We start from the raw sequence: 23,645 nt of genomic DNA, 5'->3' as shown, positions 1-23,645 counted from the left end.
TATTCGTCTGAAAACTTGAACTCATGATTGATTATAAATAGAGTATAAACTATGCACATGCTGAAAACTCGTCACATTCATTGATTAAATAGAGTATCAAGTATCAACTATGCTGAGAACTATGAACCCGTAATTAGTTAAATAGTGTATCAACTATATATCCACATGCTGAAAACTTTGAACCCGTCACATTCAAACTTTGAATCCGTGATTAACATGCTGCCAAACTATGCATCCAAACTTTAAATAGAACATGCTGCCAACTTTGAACCCGTGATTAACATACTGCCAACTAAATAGAACATGCTTCCAAGTGCCAACTATGCTGCCAACCCGTGATTAAATAGAACTACCAATGATGAACATAATGCACGCAACAGTGATCATGAAAGCAATGTTTCAAGAAGTAATGATGGCAGCAGTGATTCAGGAGATGCCGATTAAAACAAAGTCAAATGCTTCCAATTTGTGTGCTTTCATCATGCCTTAATTTATAAATGTTAATAATTAAAAATTTAAAATTCAAATATCAAAATAAAACCGTTAGGTTTAATTTTTTAAACGTTAATAATGAAAAATTTAAAACTCAATTAAACATTAATAATTATTGACTTTGTTTTAATCGGTATCAAAATCTTGCAAAAATATATTGAAATTGATAAATTATGGATGTTGATTTTTTAACTTATTGATTCATATATATAAAGAAGAGGGTTCAAATGCCTCCATTTCTTGTGTCTTCATCAGGCCTCCATTTTTAAAAACTTAAATAACTCAAAGTTTAAAACTTAAACGTTAAAATAAAACTGTTTGATGTGATCTATGTTATTTTCGCTACGTGCCCATAAAAAATTATCACATTTTGATTTTGTTTTTATGTGAATCAATAATTTAAAAAATCAACGTCTAGAAATTATCCACATTAGTATACATTTTTACAAGCTCAAGATGACAACCAAAACAAAGTTGAAATGCCATAATTTTTTACACGTGTATAGATAAAATGTAGTTCATATCCAACAGTTTTATTTTGAATTTTAAGATTTAAATTTTGAGTTATTAAAGTTTGTAAAAATGGAGGCATCATGGAAGCACCAAAAATGGAGGCATTTGAACCCTCCTCATATATAAAAATAAAACCAAAAAGTGATAAAAATTTTGTGTACGTGTTGAGAAAATAATATAGAATACATCTAATGATTTTATTTTTACATATAAGTTTTAAAATTTAAATTATTATATTATAACGCGGATATATTATGGAGACATTTAGAACCTCCTCTCTTTTTTTCGTAGGGTTAATTTTTTATTTTTGAAATACGTACCTAACAATAAAATTATTAACACTGAATATATGTGATTTAATAACGGTCATTATCATTTTCAAATCTTACAATTTTAATGGTTTCAAGGAACTCTCGCTAGACTAATGCATTTCTCGGTCCCTCCTGAGTTTTAATACAAGATTACATAAATATTATATTAATAATAACCAGAATTTCAGCACCAGATTGTTTCCTTCCATCACCATCATACAGAGGCGGAACTAGAAAATTTAAATAGGGGGCTAATTTATAAAATGTAATATGTGAAACAGAAAAAAAAAACTGTGACTAGTGGGAATTGAACCCATGACCTCACATATAACAACTTGAACTCAAACCACTAGACTACCACAACAAGAATGAGACACTTTTCGCGAGGATAAAAAAATGACTTTTTGCGACAGACTACTCTTATTGTTCAGTTTTTTCTTTTTGCGACGGTACTTTTTGTGACGGACGACTCTCGCAAAAAGTGTCTACTTTGTTGTAGTGTACTAACAATCACCTGTTATTCTATGAGGGGTGCTAGAATATATAGAAGTTAAAAAAACTCGAAAGTTTAATTAAAGTTTAATATATATAATTAAGAATTTTAAAATTATAGAGTGACTTAGCACTCCCTGACCTATACATAAGTCCGCCCCTGCCATCATAGTTGCCTAAATTAACATCGTTCAATAATACTCTTGAGTTAAAAAAATAACATCGTTCGATCCTCTTGATATTGGATCCCTCAATTTTCTTCACGTTGTCAAGGAACAATTTACGGTAGTTTGATGTTTCAACCATGGTAGACTATTCCTGTGGACTTTTCCATAGTAGAAGTGCATTTCCATAACTTTTCCATGGTAAAAGTCCAGCAGAAAATCGATCCACGATAATGATCAGACAATTTGTGTGCACTTTTTCATGGTAGAAGTACAACACAAAATCCAACATCCCGGCAATACTCGAAACTGCACGTACGAGAAAACACTTTGCCGGAGGAAACAAACCTTACGTATAATATCCGTTTAACCTCACAAAGTTCATAACAAGAGCCCTTCGCAAATAATTATCAATCGCGGCGGAGTTAAATGCAAGGTCGACAAGAGCAAGAATGTATCCTCGCATATAGTTAAGGTTGACAAGGGTTAGAATGTATCCTCATTGATAGCTATCTGCGAGGACTTACTATTGCGGAAAGGCAAATTTTTTACCTCGTTCTTGCTGCAAATTCTTGTAGTGAACAATGAATAGTTGAGGTATAAACACTCAAATAGCATGTGTTATGTGGTACATGTATTGTACAAATGAAATTCAATTTGAGATTTATCTCATAATAACAATCCATAGTACATCCATTAATAGCAACAACTAATTAATCACCTCTAGTAAAATTATCTCTCTTGTGGGTTGGTCAAGGTCACATAATTTATAGAGCATGATGAGCCATCGAAATCAGATGATTCCACTGCTTCCTCTGTTACTCTTACATTGAAGTAAGCCGGCTGCTTTGGCTCCGGTAAAATTATACTTTCGGTAGTAAGAAAGATGATCACATCTGACATGATTGGTCGATCAACTGGCTTTTCTTGTACGCACAATAATGCCACATGGATGCATCTCTCAATCTGTCTTTGGGACACTTCGGTTAATGTTGGACAAATTAGTTCAGAAAATTTCCCACCTTTCCATCTATCCCATGCCTGTAAAAGAAAAATTTTATACTAGGGAAAAAAATGCTACAAACTTTATATCTAGTCTTGTAGGTACTCAAATGAAAATATAATGTCCTTTAAAACGAAAAACAAACCGAGATTTAACAGGAATTCTGTTATGTTCCAGAAATTAAATTAAGTACATATATAGGGGTCAGAGAAAAAAGAAGAAGGAGAGATCAATGATGTGGTGTTAATTAGAAAGCAATTAAGATTTTATATTTTCTTCATTGGTGTACTATTTTGTTTATAATATAATAACTAATTGCTAATCAATTTCAGAGAATGCTCTTAGTATATGTCTCCTTACAAATCCAAGAAGGTTGAGAAAGTCTTCGTATTGGTGGAAACCCATATTTCTTTTGCCACTTACAATCTCCAGAAGCAGCACACCAAAACTAAATACATCTGATTTGATTGAGTAACGACCCTCAGATGCATATTCTGGAGCCATGTAACCGCTGATAAAACAACGAAAAAACAACATAATATGATGATATAAATCCTCAGATTATCATATATATTTTCTTGTAGTAACTTTATCTTATTCATAGACACAGCTTTATTTTAAATTAGTGTGTTTTTTTGTTGAATTATGCCCTTTATGTACACACTAATTAAATTGGATATATATTAGTTGACACGTAGCATCATACTTACTATGTTCCAACCACCCTATTTGTATTTGCTTGGAGCTCTTTCGGACCAAATATTCTGGCTAATCCAAAATCAGATATCTTTGGGTTCATTTCAGAGTCTAAGAGAATGTTGCTCGCTTTCAAATCTCTATGAACAATTCTTAGCCTCGAGTGTTGGTGGAGATATAGGAGTCCTTGAGCAATGCCTTCAATTATCTCAAAACGCCTTTCCCAATTTATAAGTGCTCCTGTTGATGTCTTATCTGTGATACAACATATAGTAATATAGTAAAAGGAGTTGGATTATCTTCGCTATTACATTCCAACAACCAAAATGTTCCTTGGTTTTGAATTGTTATTTTTTATTTCAAACTAAAAGGAGGCAATTTTTGAAAAGATTACTTTTTATGTAATGGAACTTATGGGTAAATAAATTCTTAGAATTGAAGAGCCAGAAACTTTGTGAACTTAGAAGCCTCCAAATTCAGAATACTATTAACTACAACCCCATTGTTTTATTACAGATGACTCAGTAAGTACTAGTACTCTAAAGAAATGAGTTTTATAAGATGGAACTAGTACTCTAATTTATGGAAACACGGGAAAAAATGGATAAAAGGATTAATAAAACCCTTCCAAAATAGGTTTCCAGAGACATACCAAAAATGAAACAGTCTAAGCTCTTGTTTGCCATATACTCATAAACCAATATTTTCTCATCTTCTTTGATGCACCACCCGACCAGCCGGACTAAATTTCTATGTTGCAACTTTGCGATAAGTTGGATTTCGTTTTTAAATTCATCTAGACCTTGACCTGAATTTGAAGAAAGCCTCTTCACAGCTATCTCAAGTCCATCTTGTAGCAGCCCCTAAAAGAAGAACTTGGAATCACAGCTATCTCAGGTACATTTTTATGCATTTTTCGAATTTGTTGGTTCTTTTAATTATAATTAAAATAAATAAGAAAGGGAAAAAGAAAATTGCAGTATTAAGATGGATGGAAATAGGAACTACCTTATAGACGGGTCCGAATCCACCTTCACCGAGTTTATTGTCCAATGAAAAGTTACCTGTCGCATTAGCTATTTGACTGAAATCAAAGAGTGGAAAATCTGAACTTCTTTTGCTGTTCCATTGATTAAGTATTTCATTGTTAGTTGCGAGCATTCTTTCTTCTTGAGTAATATTGGTTTCTATATAATTAAAGAAGATATAAAGTGTTAGCTAAGTTTTCATGCAAATGAACTTGTTGACAAGTACTGTATAAATTAAGAACTAAACCTGCATGTCTCAGTTTTCTGATCAACAAAAAGACGATGAAGCTGCCAATAACAAGCAATGCCACAGAAACACTGATGATGATAATAAGGTGTCTGCTTTTTCCTCCTGAAGGTCAACACATATAAATATAGTTAATAGTTTATTTTTGCATTTTTGCAAAGATGTGGACTAAAGAAAAAGATTCAACATTCATAAGAAACTGATTGTAATTAGGTGGCAATTGTTCGTCAAGTGGGATTCGGTAAGTTCACTTTCAGCTATATAGTTTGGCCGACTTTGGATTTGGGTTAATTTGTATTGCATATCAGTTTTGTTTTATTTCTGTGTAATTTTCAGTTACAGCTCGGTAGAACTTGGATTATATTGAGTTCAGAGTCTGTTAAGATCTTACAATTCCAGAGTACCAGGGGTCAGTCAGATTTGGTTATGTAATATTCAGGTATGTAGGTGATTTTTTTTATTTATGCAAGTTTTATTGTTTGCACTTAAAATGATTTGGATTAACTAATAACTCTAAAATAGATACTGGTAGTGTTCAGATAAAGAACAGGTCAGGACAAGTACTGTAACATCAAATTAATACTGTCATTTCAGGTTTCTGGTCCTTGATGTCATATTTTCTTGTTTATATCAACTCAATTTCAATCCTTATCCAACCTAATTACCTGACAAATAAAGATTAAGAGATCTGGGTTTGTTGCTGTTTTGTAAAATAAACAAGTATAAAAGATATTCCAGCTTTTCTTTTTTAAAAATTGGAAGATAAAAGAGGCCATGTAAGGTGTTGAATACTTACCTTTACTGGTGCTAGTTGGAGAATTCATTGGAGGTGGCTGAGTTGGCTGGTTACCAGATGCTGGAGGACTCGGTATTACTGTCCCTGAGACATGTTGATCTGGATTTCCATAAAAGAAGGTGTATATTTCATACCTCAGGTAACATCTCACTCCTAAAATTCTTCCACCTTGCCGTCCGTCAAAGAACTTTAGCATCAGATTAATAAGGTCTTCTAAACAAGCATTGCATGCATTATTTGAAATATCAGGCATGCACTGAGACATGCCATAGATCACCGGCAAGGATCCTGTTATGTTTATCACTCCGGTCCCAAAATGCTTTTTGGAGTTATAAGCTGCTTGATCTGAGGCACTGCTAAGTAATGTATTCACCACAGTATTGAAGTAGTTTTTTACAGTATTATTTGATGGATCCCATCCACTAAATCTACTGTCTGTCACATTTTGGTCGCTGGAAAATATGATTTTGTTCGAATTACTAACAGTAGAGTTGAGTAACCGTTGGTTGGAGTACCTGACGAGGCATAAGTCATAATATATATTGGCCTCTTTGCTGTTTGGGCATATAGATAGATTCATTACACCTTCAAAGGATTGCTTAAGGCAGTCGCCACAAATAGAAGAATTGGCGTCGCCACGACAAAGGACAAGACCATAGATCTGGTCCGGTGCTGCACCAATTGTATTTTCATAGTAACCCTGTTCTGCTACTGCTTCTGTGGAAAAGGATGAGGAGAGTTTCTCGAGGTTGGAACTGTATGTGCTATTTATGGTGTAGTTGCCGGTCTGACCGCAATTGTAGTAGAGTTCATTTAAGACAGCTGCAGATGATAGATGTAAGCAGAGATTAGAGAGGAAGAGAGCAAAAAGGTAGGGAATAATGTTGTGCATTACTCTGTTTTTGGTGAAGGAACACAATTATGATAAACTCGAGGAGCAAAACTATGCTACATCTGGATGATATGTTACAGCCACTGTCAGCATTTAGAAAAACAAAAGACTTTGTGTTGGATGCTGACAGCCACTGTCAGCATTTCGAAAAAAAAAAAGACTTGGTGTTGGATGCTGACAGCCACTGTCAGCATTTTATAAAAAAAAAAAAAAACATTTGGTGTTGGATGCTGACAGCCACTGTCAGCATTTAGAAAAAAAAAAAAAAACTTGGTGTTGGATGATATATATGTACATCAAGAGGTTTTAATACCACAAATTTTTTTATGCTACAAAATATCACAACTTTCTGTTTTTATTTAAATTGTTGATGCTGTTAACATTGTTGAATCATATTCGTACGTATTATCCAAATTATTTTTTTCAAACATATAATTCTGCAATTTGACGGATTATACAAACCAATTATAATATTTGAGTATTTAACTCATATATTCCTAAAATTTACGAACTTATTTTTTTAATTTATTTGAATAATAAAATATCGAATTTTTCCAAATCATATCCACATAAATCTGAATTACGAACTTTAAACCTGGCCGAATTATTTTAAATATGAACTTTGACACTTTGCTTGAGAAATGTGTCCATATAAAAGTTTCTGATTTTTCAAATTCATTTTATGTAATATCAAGTGGTCAAGAATAACAAAAGTACATTAAATTTAATTTTGTATAATTAATGGTCCCCACAAATTATATAATGATCTGCTATATATAATCTCTACTAATTATATAATGATGTTCTTGCATCAACTTATCTCTAATGATGTACTAAGGTCCCCACTAGTTATATGCTCCCGAATTTTTTATTAATATCCAAATTTTATATTAAATTTAAAAAAATATCCGAATCGGTTGTTGTTTTCGAAATCTACCCATTCCGGAAAAAAAAATTTCCGGAATTAAACTCTAAATCCGGAAAAAAAATTTACGGAAACTCGGTTCTAACTCCGGAAAAAAATTTTCCGGATTTAGGATTTTTTTTTTTTTTTTTTTGCTAAATCCAGAAAAAAATTTTCCGGATTTAGGAATTTTTTTTTTTAGGAAATTTTTTTTTCCGAAATTTTTTTTTTCAGTTTTTATTTATAATTTATTTATTTTTTGTATTGAAGTATTACAAATATTTAATATATTTTTTAAAAAATAGATGGAATACTATATAATTTGATTTATTCGAAAGAATGCTACAAATAATCCGGATCAACATTTTTCATGCCGGATTTTTTACGGTCGTAAAAAAAAATAATATAATATAATATATGTATATGTATATGTATATATAATATAATATATGTATATGTATATATAATATAATATATGTATATGTATATATAATATAATATATGTATATATATGTATATATAATATGAGATGGGCTACGGTGAGTTGCGAAGTAAAGCGACTATTTTACTTCACGCTCATATTTTGCGATTTTTAAGTTCAAAACGTCGATCCGAACCGTTCATCTTGTTCTCCATATTGAAATGTGCTTGGAGACCAAATTTTACATTTTTTGGAATTTTTTTACTATTTATTAAGCAATTTTGAAAGTCGCTGATCTGATGGTCCAGAAAATTTTACTGTTTTCTACTGTTCAAAGCAAAACAGCAATTTTCAAAAATTCTTAATAAATAGTAAAAAAATTCCAAAAAATGTAAAATTTGGTCTCCAAGCACATTTCAATATGGATTAAACATCTAACGGTTCGGATCGGTCGTTTGGACTTTCAAAATAAAAATACAGCGTGAAGTAGAAACGCGTTTTACTTCGCAACTCACCGTAGCCCACCTCTATATAATATAATATATATGAAAATGAAGATATAAAATATGAGGTATGATGAGGTATAAAAAATATGAGGTATTGGAACCCTCGGTTAGTGCCTCAAAAATTCAGTTTAAGTTTTCGTTTCAACGGTAGGCATTCAACGATCTGTTTGGACTTTGAAAACTTTGAAAATACCGATCGTTGAATGCCTACCGTTGAAACGAAAACTTAAACTGAATTTTTGAGGCACTAACCAAGGGTTCCAATACCTCATATTTTTTATACCTCATCATACCTCATATTTTATATCTTCATTTTCATATATATTATATTATATATACATATATATACATATATTATATTATATATACATATACATATACATATATTATATTATCTATACATATACATATACATATATTATATTATATATACATATACATATATTATATTATATATACATATACATATACATATATTATATTATATTATTTTTTTTATGGCCGTAAAAAATCCGACATGAAAAATGTTGATCCGGATTATTTGTAGCAGTCTTTCGAATAAATCAAATTATATAGTATTCCATCTATTTTTTAAAAAATATATTAAATATTTCTAATACTTCAATACAAAAAATAAATAAATTATAAATAAAAACTGAAAAAAAAAATTTCGGAAATTTTTTTTCCGGATTTAGCAAAAAAAAAAAAAAAATCCTAAATCCGGAAATTTTTTTTTCAGAGTTAGAACCGAGTTTCCGGAAAATTTTTTTCCGGATTTAGAGTTTAATTCCGGAAAAAAATTTTCCGGAATGGGTAGATTTCGAAAACAACAACCGATTCGGATATTTTTTTAAATTTAATATAAAATTTGGATATTAATAAAAAATTCGGTATATGCTCCCTTTACCAATCCCCGCACTCATTTCCTGTGTTAAACTTCAAAGGTACAAATACTTGAAAAATAAGATATTAATATTTATAAAATAAAATATTAATACTTTTATGCGTAACTTGATATGGTCATCTTCCATTTCCAGTCTCCCAATTATCTTCGCGTCAACATTCCTCTAATGGAGTAGTGAGGACCCTGTATTAAAGTAACCTATATTTGTACACGGTTTGTTATAAATGAACCGTGTACGCTTACAGGCCTCCATACATACATTTAATTATTTAGAAACCGTATATGATTTATCAAAATATCTAAACACAAATTTCACACAAAAACCATATAAGATTCGTTCACACTCTCAACTAAACCAATTCAAATTTTGTATGTAATATGTATGATTCAATTTGTATAAATATGTGTATTGGTTTTCAATATGAGACTTTAATTGATAAAAGCATGTTATCATATTAATTAATTTTTGTATGTTTAATTGTTTATGGATAGGAAATTAACAGGATGCTTGTCATGGGTCATAACATTAATTATATATTTTCTAAAATTTAGGAACTTATTATTTACTTATACAAATTTCAATATTTTTATGTTTTATTTGAATTATAACACTACTACAAAAACGTTAACCATACATAACATATCATACACAGATGTGATAAAAATCCAACTTACCAATGTATTAAGAGAAGAGGCGCTCGTGTGAAAATTAGCTGAACCAAGCATACATGGTCATCATTTAAGAAAACAACCATGTAAGTAACCTATATTTGTACACTGTTTGTTATTAATGAACCGTGTACGCTTAGAGGCCTCCATACACGGTTATTTGTTTAGAAACAGTATATGTTTTGTACAAATCTTCAAACATGAATTTCTCACAAAAACTATATAAGATTCGTTAACATGATCAATTGAAACAGTTCAAAATTTGTCTGCAATATGTATGATTCAATTTGTATAAATCTGTGTATTAGGTTCAATTTGAGACTTTAATTTATAAATGCATGTTATGCTATTAATTAATTTATGTATGTTTAATTGTTTATGGATAAAAAATTAACAGGGCTGCTTGTCATAAGTCATAACATGAATTATATATTCCTAAAATTTAGAAAATTATTATTTACTTATACAAATATCAATATTTTTATGTTTTATTTGAATAATAACACTACCACAAAAACGTTAACCATACATGACATATCATACACACAAGCGGTAAAATCCAACTTACCAATCTGTAAAGGGAGGAGACGTTCATGCAAAAATTAGTTCAACCATACACACACGGTCATTTAAAAAAACAACTATGTACTAAAGTAACCTACACTTGTAAACTTATCGGGTATGGGTACGTGTAAAGATTTTTTTTCGTTATCTAAATAGGTAATGGTACGAGTAAAGCCTATTCCGTATCCGTTACCCAATCTGATAATTATAAAAAAAAATTATATATTAATAAACAATGAATATAAATACAGTACAAGTTAGATAAACGAATAAAAGGATACCATTAAGACCCCAACTAGTACACTATTGCCGTGTTTTTTTCCCAATGGTCCTTGTAATTTTTTTGTGATAATTGCATGTGGGTTCGATTGTCAATGGTTCTAGTAGTGTTGTGCAGTCAGCATCTCGATCTGTCTTGTCATAACATTGAAGGCACCTGTGATGAATTTGAAATTCTTCCGACTGCCGACTGCCGATCGAGTCTACATCATGAAAATTTTCCAGATTCTATTAACGTACACATCAAGCGTGTCAGTAAGTGCTTACAAAAGTTTTTGTAAACAAATTGGAAACATAAAATTAAAATGTTTAGAAATAAAATAAAATACAACTATAAGAAACAAAAAGTACAGATGAAACAAATTTAGTAACAATAATTTCGCAATTGTTGTTGCTCTATGTAATCTCATACCAATTTACAAACTCCTTTGTGATATCTATCATTATCAGTTGTGATGTTTATATTTTCAAAAACAGTGATTTGTATCTATTTAAAAAATATTAAAAATTTCCATAAAAAAAATATAAATGTGAGACATTAGGGGTGTCAATGGTACCTTTTTAGCCGTTTACCCGACCCGTATCGTATTCGATAAGGCGGGTATGGGTAAGATTTTTTTTTCATTAGCTTATTGGGTATGGGTATGGGTAAGAATTTTTTTTCGTTAAATAAATGGGTAAGGGTATGGGTAATGACAATTTCGTACCCGTTACCCTATAGGGTAATTATAAAATCCAAATATATATTCAATTCAATTTTCAACTCACTTAAATGTATATTTAATTCAATTTCCAACCAACTTAAATGTATATTCGTGTTTTTGAATTTTTATTCTTTATAAAAAATAATTTAGTTGGAATTGATTGCACATTTATTTGATTTTTTATTAGAAATGCAATTATATATGTGTTAAAATGAATGAGTTTTTGATGTTTAATTTGTAAAATATAATAAAACTAATTATTATACTAGTATTATCCATTATTCACCCGCTACCGTTTCGTTACCCGATAATATTAACGGGTAAGGGTAGGGTAGGGTAAGATCAATTTTTAATGGATATGGGTAGGGTATGGGTAAGGTCAATTTTAATGGGTATGGGTATGAAAATGTCTCCACCCGACCCGTATCGTACCCATTGACACCCTTATGAGACATGATGGAGACATGAATGAAACGAGAAATTCGAACCCTCCTCCAGATAACTTAATAATTAAAATATATGTAATTTAAATATAATTTGATTATGATCTGAGAAAGTCAATCACATTTGACATAATGAACTTACAAAAAATAACTATTGTCTAGAGTAAACCGACAAAAATTATTATTTTAAAGAGTATCACTATTACTGAAGAAAGTCTCCACGAGGATACGAGGATACCGACGTTGTTAAGCATCTCTGACCTTGTGGATACTCACATACATATTCTTATAGTCAAATTCAATAATTGTGGCGGTAGTGTTGACTATTGACACATTGCAAGTATATCTTCAGCAAAGGACGAGGAAACTTCTGGGAACAACTTAAATTAAATTTGAGTTATTCCTAATTTAATGACTATGTTAGTTTTATTTATTTATTATGTGACCTATAAATTATTATTATGCACCAATTTTATTATATAGTTAATGAAAAGATATATGAATTTTTTAACTTAGTAGCCACTACCAAGCAATTTCAAAAAAACAAATATATATATATATGAATTTTTGATGAAAAAAATTCAGATTGCTATTTATAAGATATACTAGTTTCAAAGGTTGCCCCAGAGTTATTAAAATCATTATTTTCTTATTTGGACGCATTTCATCCTGAGAAAAACTCTCTGTTCACTTATTTTATTAAAAGAAAACGTCTAAGATCTTCATCATCACTTCTGAGAAAAACCACTGAAAATCAGTATTTACACTTCCACAAAACACATTATGATTTTATAATTTCTATCAGACTAATCTATGATTTTACAATTGATAGTAAATATGTATAGATATGATGTCTTGGAAATTTTCGCCAACAATACCATGTCATATGTCGAATATAGAATAGAAAAGTAGAAAGATATATCAGAAAATTTGCAATTGGAAATTAATATGACGGGGAATTTAAATATAATATATTAAAGAAAGTAGAAAGGAATAGTGTTGAAATTGTTTATTTTTTTATATGGCCTTTAAATTAAAGAAGTACAATATATATATTAATCGATTTTAATTATAGAAGCTATCCTTATTCGAAACTACAACCGAGGTTTCTTAAGACATTCTTATTTAACACTTTAAACGTGAAATAAATTCTTTATTTGAATGTTAATTAAGCTTGCTAATTAAACAGACAAATTATATCAATGCAATTGGGCTGAGAGTTCAACGATTTTTTGATAGGCCCGTTAATTAAGCAGTTCCAAACTCTTGTTCATTAAGAAGCACATTAATGTAGCCCAGGAGGATGGATCTGATGCTTCTCTCACCTCTCACCTCTCATCTCTTGCTCGAACTCTACACCCGGCATGGTTTGGCAAATCAGCCGAGTCTGAGTCAACTCGGCCAAGCCGGAACAGTATCGGCCGGAGGCAATCCGATATTTCTCGAGTTGACTCATTTGGACGAATTATATATAGAAAATCGATAAAATAGATACTAACTCAAAATAATCGGCTCAATTTTCACACATTCTCTTGCCTCTAGAGCAAAAGTATATTGTTTTAGTACTTTAATCGGATCAATTTTGAATTTTTGCAATCGCAGTCGAAGGATTTGGGAGTGTTGCAAAAGAATTTGGGGCACAGTTTTGCTCCACAAGTGCATAATTCCTTGACCAAAAGCTGAGCAATGCAGAACATTAGTCCCTACCTTTTTGTTCTCTTCTTCACAAATCTCTGCTTAAATCTGTCATCTGCATCAGATGAAATCTACAAAATTTGCAACTCCAACAACAACTATGCCAGAAATAACACATTCAGTACTTATTAATGTGTTTGGAGACCAAATTTTAATATGTCCAAATAACTAATCCAAACCGTTTATCTTGTTCTCCATATTAATGTGTTTGGAGACCAAATTTTATATTTTTTGAAAATTTTTATTATTTTTTTAGATTTATTGAAAATCGTTATTTTTCAGACAACCAAGTAGAGCTGAAGCTCCAGCTGCAGAAGGAGAAGATGTGTGCGACAAGGCACGTGCTGAGCGAGTACGGCAACATGTCAAGCGCCTGTGTTTTGTTCATACGGCAACATGTCAAGCCGCTAAACTGAAATTCAAACGAGGTGATATTAAATTGTTTGGGCCCAAGCCCAAGCCCAGGCCCAAGCCCAAGTTCAAATCCAGTAAAATTCTAATCGTAAATTTGAGGATTTCTGTCGATTTAATAAAGGGTAAAATTATCTATATGGATTAATAAAGAAGATCGACAAATAATCCAGAGCTTCTATTTGTCAGATTTTTGGTGAATTTTCGTACATTGTTAGAAATAACTTACTTTCATTATGACTATTTTTTTGTTGTAACCTAGAAATAACTAACTTCAATATATTTTTTTTTTTTGGAAATAAGGGTTAGAAGCCCGTTTCATATAGAAACCAGTTTAAGTTACATCATACCAAGTTCAAAAACGACCAACTAAAGAGGTCGAAACCACATGAAACAAAACACCAAAACAGAAATCATAGTTAGGCCACACATGGCGCATACCAACCAGCAAACTTATAAACTTTTGTTATGTTAGATATACTAAAGTCAGGCCACGCAGGGCACACACAAAACAAAAGTACATAGAACTATTCCTTAATGTGCAGATTCATTTTCACTGTCCAAGTCTATAATCTGACGTACTTCTGTGGCTTGGTTCCATTCTTGCATGCAGGGGGATATTCTCCATGGGAAATAGTGGCATCCAAATCACCTGACCAATAAGAAACCAAATGCACAATATGAGTAACCAAAGATCTAACATTATCAATGACAGCATGTTTAAACAAACATTGTTTCTCAAGTTCCAAATTGTCCAGGTAAAGGCACTAAGCATAATCAAGAAATGTTGTTTAGAGCTAGTTGGTAAAGCAAACCTACAATCTAGTACATCTTGAAAAGTGTCCTAATCAGGTAAGAAATGAGAGGTATTGCCTAACCAAAATAAAACTTGTCTAGCTTTGGGGCACTTGAAGAAGAGATGGTCTATTATTTCATTGTCCCTACAAAAATGACATCTAAGATTTCCTGTTCATCCTTTGGTAGCTAAATTATCTTTGCTCAAGGTTTTATTTTTGCTAAGCAACCACAAGAACAGTTTAATTTTTGGAGGAACTTTCAAGGTCCACCACTCCATAGTATGGAGTTCCTGACAGACCCCAAACTAAAGAATTGATACAATGATTTAACAGTATACTTCCCTTTTGAGTCGAAGAGCCAAGTTATGTGAGCTTGATTGTTATCAGAGATGAAGGTATCTAGGATTTACAGTACTTCTTGCCATTCATGTTTTACTACCCCTGTCAGAGTTATGACAAAACTAACTCCTTGCCGCGACCTTTGATTGAATCTCCTCAGGTAATGAAATATTTGGATTATTGCAGAGGGCAAAAAATAATGGTAACTGATAGATAACGAACAGTCTCCTATCCAAATATCTATACAAAATTTGACCATACTTTGGACTCCAGGTTGATATTTAATATTCCTATCATATATAGATTGGTATCCTGTACAGCAAGCCAGAAAGGGGAGAAGGATGGGAGGGTTTGAGAAGCATAGTATTTGAGATATATGTCATGTTTCTAAAGTCCCTGACAGCAGGGGTCTTTGAACCTCCATCTCCATTTTTCCCAGTAAAGAAATATTCATGAGTTCTAAATCTAGTACCCCCAAGTCCCCATATTTGTTCTCAGTTAATCAAACCATACTTATGTTGGTGGACACTGTACCCTTGCCACAAAAATTGTCTTCTTGCTTTGTGTAACCTGAGCAGCACTGTTTTTGGAATGTGATAAATGGAAAGAGCATAAAGGAGAACTGCAGATAGAACTGAATTTAGTAGAGTAATTCTACTACCTAGAGAAAAAATTCTGCCTTTCCAACTCTGTAATTTTAACTAACTTCAATATATGCAATATTGTTAGATTTAATTTGTTAATATAGAACAAGGCCAATCATGAGCAAAAAGAAATATTATTTAAAATTGGATTTCTTTGATGTCACAACCAACAATAGTTCTTATATATACATGAGTTACATAGGACCAAAGGAAAAATAATAAAGGGAAGGGATACAATAGGTATTTTTGAAATTTCTGAAATGTCAGTTTTAAATTGATTTTTTTTTAAGTTTGAATTAACATAATCAAATCATACATGTGAAATATGAGAGAATTTTAAATTAAGATAGGAAAAATTCAATATTGAAGAATTGATGGGGATGCTTTTAATTATACATTTTGTCCTTGCTCTTTATGATAGCATGCATAGAAATATGCATTTCTTTCATGTACAATTCATGTAAGATAATGTTATCTTTAGCGAATTAAGCAAAAGAAAATTAATCGTCACACAAATACAATTAATTGCCACACATGTACAATGAAGAATCACACATTTATTTTCCATCTTCATGCACATTTTATTTTTCTACACGCTTTTCGCTGCCTAATTAATAACTATGTAAACTACTATAAATATTAAGTGAGAAAAATAAATTGTATGTGAGTTTGAAAAAATTATATTCCAAATTAATTTAAAAAAATAAATCACTACTGAGTTTAAAAACATCATATAATATTTAGATATTAGAGAAAATCAATTAAACATAATAGTGCTTATTAGAGAGAAAGTTATTAGAGAAAAAGTTATTAGAGAGAGTAAAATAGAGGCTTCTAACTAAAATAAAATTGAAATTAAATTTGGAGAACTGTTGTACCCTAAAATGTTGCTAAAATAAAATAGCAATATTTTAACGCTTAAAAAAATACCAAGAACACATGAAAGCTCTTTAAAATAGATCAGGAGAAATACATGAAAATTCATGGTAATATTCTACATGTGAAATTGTGAATTTTGATATATTATACACATTCTAACTCAAAAAAGAAAACCTTGTGCCAGTCCCTGGTACCATACCAAGCATAGGCTCAGTAGCAAATCACATGAATAATCCAACTGGTACTATGCAATGCACAAAAAAACAGTGAAATGTGTTGTTCTGACAAAATGGACAATTCTGATAATTAAAAGGACAAAAGTGAAAAATGGACTTCACAGTCAGATAGACAATTCAAAAACATACAGAATCCTCACAAATTTCATATTTTTCTAATTTCATTTCAATTTCATATGATTTTCCAAAGTTCAGAATTTAGAAAATAATAAATGTGTATATGCTGTCCAGAAAATAAAAATACTACTGAAAATTGCATCGGCTTTTTCAAGGGTCTAATAGTATTGAAATGTAAAATAAAAATATATATTCACGAACTACACTCTCTGCCAATGAAAATGGATATAAAATTTGTCCAAACCTGATTTGTATATATGCCAAAATAAAATCTTGAAATAATTCACAAATAAATAAAAGTTCTTGAAATATAGGTACATATATAACCTTGCCATCAAATCTAAATCATGCATTCAAATCATGTCTAATCAGTTTGATATATCTAAATATGCTATGTAAGACCTCTTTAAGCTTACATCAATACTTAATTTTGATTTAAAGCTCCAATACCGATGACAGATACCAAGGTCGGTACCAAACCGAAATCCCAAATCCAAAATTATGTCTCATACTCAATTGAATTTCTAAATTAATGCTTCCATTCATTCTATGAAACCCAAACGCTACCCAATGACCAATCCGACAGGGAAGATCATGATGAATTCAATGAAAACCGAGATGCTATGCTATCGGTACTGACACACCAAATCAATGCCGAGAACCTCCGCCTTGATGACCGTCGACAGCCGACACTAGTGTCAAAATATTCCTAGAGATGTGACGATGTAGACTGCACCTCCTCAAAGCCTGCCGTGGCCGGAGACGTCACCGAAGCTATGAACCCTAATCGGGAATGGAGTCTCCAGTTTGTAATTGAAGCCATCAGACGTGCACGAGTTTTAATGTGAATCAGGGCCGCATGACGAAGGCGCCAGATGAAAATTTGAATAAAAGCGCGCATCACCAAACGCCACACTGGATCTGAAGGCCGGAGTTTAAATCCATAACCAGAGGATCCCGACAGTCGGACCCCACATGTCATAAAACCATTCGGGCCATTTCGCACGAGTTTTGATATAAGCCCATGATTAAAATTCCGACGCCAAAGCCCAATGTTATTCTAATTAATATTCAAGGCCTATAAGCCCAATATCATGTTTAAAGCCTAGAGTTAACTCCTGAACTCATATCTCAAAGCCTAGAACGCATCTTGAAACACTATATCCGGATCTTAAAGCCCAAACACTGATCCAATGGTTCTTCACTTCTGTTTCGCACATAAAGTACTTCTGACAATTTAAAATATGTATCGAAGTCCTTGTTTGTTTGTAGACAGATTCCTGATATGATAAAAATCTTCATAAAAAGGTCCCTGGCAGTCCATACTTCATTACAAACCTCATCAAAGCCTCAAATTGCGCACCCAGGTCCTTCAGAAATTACCAATCAGTCCATGGAATATAAAAATCTTTACAAATAGGTCCTTTTGGTTCATAACTTTCTCATACTAAGTCCAAATCAACTCAAATCAGTTCTAAATGAACCCAAATTCAATTCTCTACAATTCTAAATAATAATTGAACATATCCAGGTCCCAGCCATAATCTAAAATGACTAAAATGCCCCTCTCTTGACATATTTTTATAAATAAAAATATAAAAATGATATTTAAATGTTTTCTTTCAAATTATAAATACATAAATGATATTTCTCATGAATATTCTCATATTTAAAAATATAAAATCCATATTTTCATGCACACATCATGATAACTGACCAAAAAGAAATCCAAAGTCAAATGAGAACCAACCACATGACCAAAATAATCATACATGAGCCTTTTTAGCCCCAATTATTCAATTCACAACCCATAGGTACAAATTCTGAAATGCATGAGCTGTTCAATCTGACTCGAAAGGTCTTTCTGATGTAATTAACGGTGGGGGCTTGCGCCCGTCGGGAGTTAAACGTCGTCACAATCGAAAATAATAAAACCTCCGACAACTGATCATGAATGTAGATTGTCACAAGGGGTGAACTAGAAGAAATGCAGAAAGAAATACCCAGTGGATGCCTTCCCCTGAGTTCAGTGACCTGCTCATGTTTGTTTTGAAGAACCAGAGCACTGAACCTAGCTGGGATTTCCACTCACCCAAAGTAAAATCCTCACTGTTAGCTAACCTGACGCCGTGCAACTTTCTGCGCCCTATAACAACATAACAATAAATTAGAATTGAATACATTAGAATTGAATACGAAAATGTCTTAAATCAATACTTTGTTTTCATTGTCGTGTTCACTATTGCTTTCCTGATTTTCGTTGTTGTTGATATTCTTCGATTTTGCTTTCGTTTGTGCTTCTCCAATTATAAATGAAACAGTCTCTCATGAAGACTCAAATCTGCATTTCAATATTGTATTAATCAGAAAATAGCATATGAGGTAGATAACATGTATATATATGTTTTAAAAGAAAATATAAAATAATTTACTTTGTAAAAATCTACGTTCTAGAGTAACACTATTTTTATTTTTGTTGTCATTTATAATATATTAGTATTAACACTGATTCTTCAAATTATTTGATATGATATATATATATAATTTAAAATAATTATGTTGGCAGTAAAAAAAATTATTAATAAATTTTAGATATATAAGTATTAACTAGAATGAGACACTTTTCGAGAGGTAAAAATTATTAATAATTATGTTAGCAGTAAAAAATTTCGCGAGGTAGTAATTATTAATAACTTTTCGCGAGGTAAAAATTAAACATAATTTTGTTGGCAGTAAAAATTATTAATAAAAAATAATCCACAACGTGACAAGTCATGATGCGTGTCATTCCATTTATGTCCGAATTCATATAAACACGTATACAATGTATTTTTGTTTAGATCTGGAACGTCTGATTAGAATCTACACAAATCATTAAACAAGCTTTGTATATTCCGCTTCAGATCGAATTGATTCAAATTCTAATCGGATGGTCCAGATCTAAACACAAATATTATGTTACCTCATATACGAAATGAACTCTCTATCTCTGGGGTGCATTTTTCACGTGATAATTAATATATAGTTTTCACATGAAATTTACATGGAATTTAATCAAGTTTAGCTAAATTATTTTGACTAATTCAAGAGAATCCATGGAATTTACATGCACATTACTGTTAGTTCCTAACAACCTGCACAGTCGTCCTACTGAGACCGATAACAACTAATTAATAACATGACATCAAATAATTTACCACATGGGGAATAGCCTTTGATGGACTGGGAACTGGGTAGGTGTTCTCTCTCTCTCTCTCTCTCTCCTCTCTGTTCAAGTCAATCAACAAATCATTTGATAATTAATTAATTCTTTTATTTATAATTACATTCAGAATGAAAAAAAATCCAGAATAATATGATATCTTCGTAGAATCTATAGTAACACTTTTTTCCAATATATCTATAAAAAGTTGAGCTTATATGGAAATTGAGACAGTAAATTAGTAGGTTTTGGTAAAAAAATATTTTCTGTAAATGGGAAGTTGTGGCAACGTACAGGGGCTAAACTTGTGCCTCTCATTTAGGGGTGTCAATAGCACTCTTTTATCCGTTTATCTAGTGCAGTATCTGATAAAATGGATACGAGTAATTTTTTTTCGTTATCTAAATAGGTATGTAAGAGAATGCGTAAAGTCTATTTCGTACCTGTTATCTGATCGGATAATTATAAATATATATATATATATTAATAAATAGTAAAAAAATTCAAAAAAATGTAAAATTTGGTCTCCAAGCACAATTTAATATGGAGAACAACTTGAACGGTTCGGATCGACGTTTTGAAATTTAAAAATTTAAAAATAAATTGGTAGCACCAAAGCTCAGGAACTACCACTTTGATCTTAGCCAACCTCTCTCTCTCTCTCTCTATATATATATATATATATATATGAGTAGAACTAGGGTGCTCTTAAGCTCACCAAAGTTTTGGTGAGCTTAACTCTAAAATTCATCAAATTGATTTCAAATGACGAATCCGAACCGTTGAAACCCGCCTATTTTACATGTGATGCATTTACATGTGAAATTTTTAAACATTCGAATTAATTTAGTATAAAGTCAAGCGGTCAAAATTAGAAGGTTAATAAATTAATTTTAGTGCATTCATTTTTTGAACGCTTGACTTTATACTAAATTAATTTGAATGCTTAAAAATTTCACACGTAGATACATCACACGTAAGGTAGGTGGATTTCAACGGTTCGGATTCGTCATTTGAAATCGATTTGATGAGTTTTAGAGTTAAGCTCACCAAAACTTTGGTAAGCTTAAGAGCACCCTAGTTCTACTCTATATATATATATATATATATTGATAAACATTGAAAATAGTATTTTAGTTTGTTTACTTGCGCTTAATGTACATAATCAGTTTTTTTTCAATAAAGTGCTATACATGTGTGAAATAAATATATATGTTATAATATTTTATTCAATAAATAATAAAAACATTATTATATTAATATTACCCATTATTTATTCACTACCATTTCGTTATCCAATAATTACAACAGATAAAATAAAATACAAATTAAATAATTATTAGCGAACAACAATAACATATGAATAAAAATAACTTATAACGGATACAGTATGAAAATCCTTCTATCCGATGCTTACCGCGCGTAATCGTTGACACCCCCTACTCTGATTCTCTTCACCTTTTTCTATCATAAGATATTAATTTAACAATAAAATATTTTTCTGGTACCTAACAAGTCTAAGTTTGAACATCCCACCAGTCTCTTCAAAATAATCATACTATATATCCATCTATCATCCACCTTCCCTTCTTTTCTATCCTATATAAATTCTCTCTTCTCCATCACAAATCATAACACAAACCTTTCAACTCTTTAATTGCTCTCTTCTTTTAATCTTTCTTCAAGCTTAATTAATTAACAAGGAGTTCAGCTATGGCTAAAGTAGAGGAGATCAGGCAAGCACAACGTGCGCAAGGCCCGGCTTCAATTTTGGCAATTGGTACAGCTACACCAAAAAATTGCGTGTACCAGGCTGACTACCCTGACTACTACTTCCGCATCACAAACAGCGAGCATATGACGGAACTTAAAGAGAAGTTCAAGCGAATGTGTAAGTTGTACAAAATAATTAAGTTTATGTATATGAAGATGTATATATCTTGCTGATTATTTTAGTTTTAGTTTCTAATGACAATCTTATTTTATATTTTAGGCGATAAGTCGATGATCAAGAAGAGGTACATGCACCTGACTGAGGAGCTCTTAGCCGAAAACCCAAACATAACTGCTTACATGGAGCCATCACTTGACGCACGTCAGGACATGGTTGTCGTGGAGGTACCGAGGCTCGGTAAGGAGGCAGCAGTCAAGGCCATCAAGGAGTGGGGCCAACCAAAATCCAAAATCACCCACTTGATCTTTTGCACCACCAGTGGTGTCGACATGCCCGGTGCTGATTACCAAGTCACCAAGCTCCTTGGGCTTCGTCCCTCCGTCAACCGCTTTATGATGTACCAACAGGGTTGCTTCGCCGGTGGTACTGTGCTCCGCATGGCAAAGGATCTGGCTGAGAATAACCGTGGTGCTAGAGTTTTGGTAATTTGTTCGGAAATCACCGCCGTTACCTTCCGTGGGCCCTCAGATACCCACCTTGACTCCATGGTTGGGCAATCACTTTTCGGGGACGGTGCAGCTGCTTTGATTGTAGGTGCCGACCCTGACCCCGTGATTGAGCGGCCTTGGTTCCAGATGGTCTCAGCCGGACAAACCATCCTACCCAACTCAGAGGGAGCCATTGATGGCCACCTCCGTGAAGTCGGTCTCACCTTCCACCTACTCAAGGACGTGCCACGGCTTATCTCGACAAACATCGAGAAAAGTCTCGTTGACGCTTTTACTCCTATCGGTAAGCGAAAAATATATTATCTCATAATTATATTTGTCACTAAAACATATAATAAACAGTGCCAAAGAAGATATACATATGTATACAAGGCTAATATATGTATGGTGCATGCAGGCATCAATGACTGGAACTCGATCTTTTGGATCGCACACCCGGGAGGCCCAGCGATCTTAGACCAAGTAGAGCTCAAGCTCCAACTGCAAAAGGAGAAGATGCGTGCAACAAGGCACGTGCTGAGCGAGTACGGCAACATGTCAAGTGCCTGTGTTTTGTTCATACTGGACGAGATGAGGAAGCAGTCGGTGAAGGAAGGCAAGGCCACCACCGGAGAGGGCCTTGACTGGGGAGTGCTCTTCGGCTTCGGGCCAGGCCTCACTGTCGAGACTGTCGTTTTGCGTAGCATTCCCATTGAAGCCCCGTCACACTGAGAGAAAACTGCCCTGGATACATATATTATGAAAATTAATTAGTTTATTCGTTATGTTGACCTCATTTATTTTCAAATTTTTTTTATAAGTATACACAAATTTTTATATAATTTAAACAAAAATGTTAGTACTGTAAAATTGAAAATCATATTTATATGAAATTTTTATATAATTAATTCTATT

At 32.2% G+C, this 23,645-nt stretch overlaps 2 protein-coding genes across 3 annotated transcripts; one reads left to right on the top strand and one right to left on the bottom strand.

Annotated features, from left to right (window-relative positions):
* Nucleotides 1-2,544: 2,544 nt before the first annotated feature.
* Nucleotides 2,545-6,703, bottom strand: LOC144560690 (cysteine-rich receptor-like protein kinase 10). 2 transcript variants are annotated; one of them, XM_078309946.1, is made up of 8 exons: nt 6,258-6,410; nt 5,743-5,929; nt 4,947-5,051; nt 4,680-4,858; nt 4,324-4,534; nt 3,686-3,926; nt 3,336-3,486; nt 2,545-3,013 (listed from the first exon to the last, which is right to left on the bottom strand). In XM_078309946.1, exons 1-8 carry the CDS (start codon nt 6,267-6,269, stop codon nt 2,705-2,707), a joined length of 1,395 nt encoding a protein of 464 aa, XP_078166072.1. In that variant the 5' UTR covers nt 6,270-6,410; the 3' UTR covers nt 2,545-2,704. The 2 variants fall into 2 exon arrangements, with proteins under 2 accessions (XP_078166072.1, XP_078166064.1); XM_078309938.1 differs by having other exon boundaries at nt 5,743-6,703.
* A 15,281-nt stretch (nt 6,704-21,984) lies between these two features.
* On the top strand, nt 21,985-23,645 carry LOC144560755 (chalcone synthase-like). Its single transcript, XM_078310005.1, has 3 exons — nt 21,985-22,239; nt 22,342-23,034; nt 23,149-23,645. Exons 1-3 carry the CDS (start codon nt 22,062-22,064, stop codon nt 23,460-23,462), a joined length of 1,185 nt encoding a protein of 394 aa, XP_078166131.1. The 5' UTR covers nt 21,985-22,061; the 3' UTR covers nt 23,463-23,645.

Source organism: Carex rostrata, chromosome 1, assembly GCF_964058835.1.
Source record: "Carex rostrata chromosome 1, lpCarRost1.2, whole genome shotgun sequence".
Lineage (NCBI taxonomy): Eukaryota > Viridiplantae > Streptophyta > Magnoliopsida > Poales > Cyperaceae > Carex > Carex rostrata.
The sequence above is the reverse complement of the archived record's forward strand: the minus strand, read 5'-3'. Positions and strand labels throughout refer to the sequence as shown.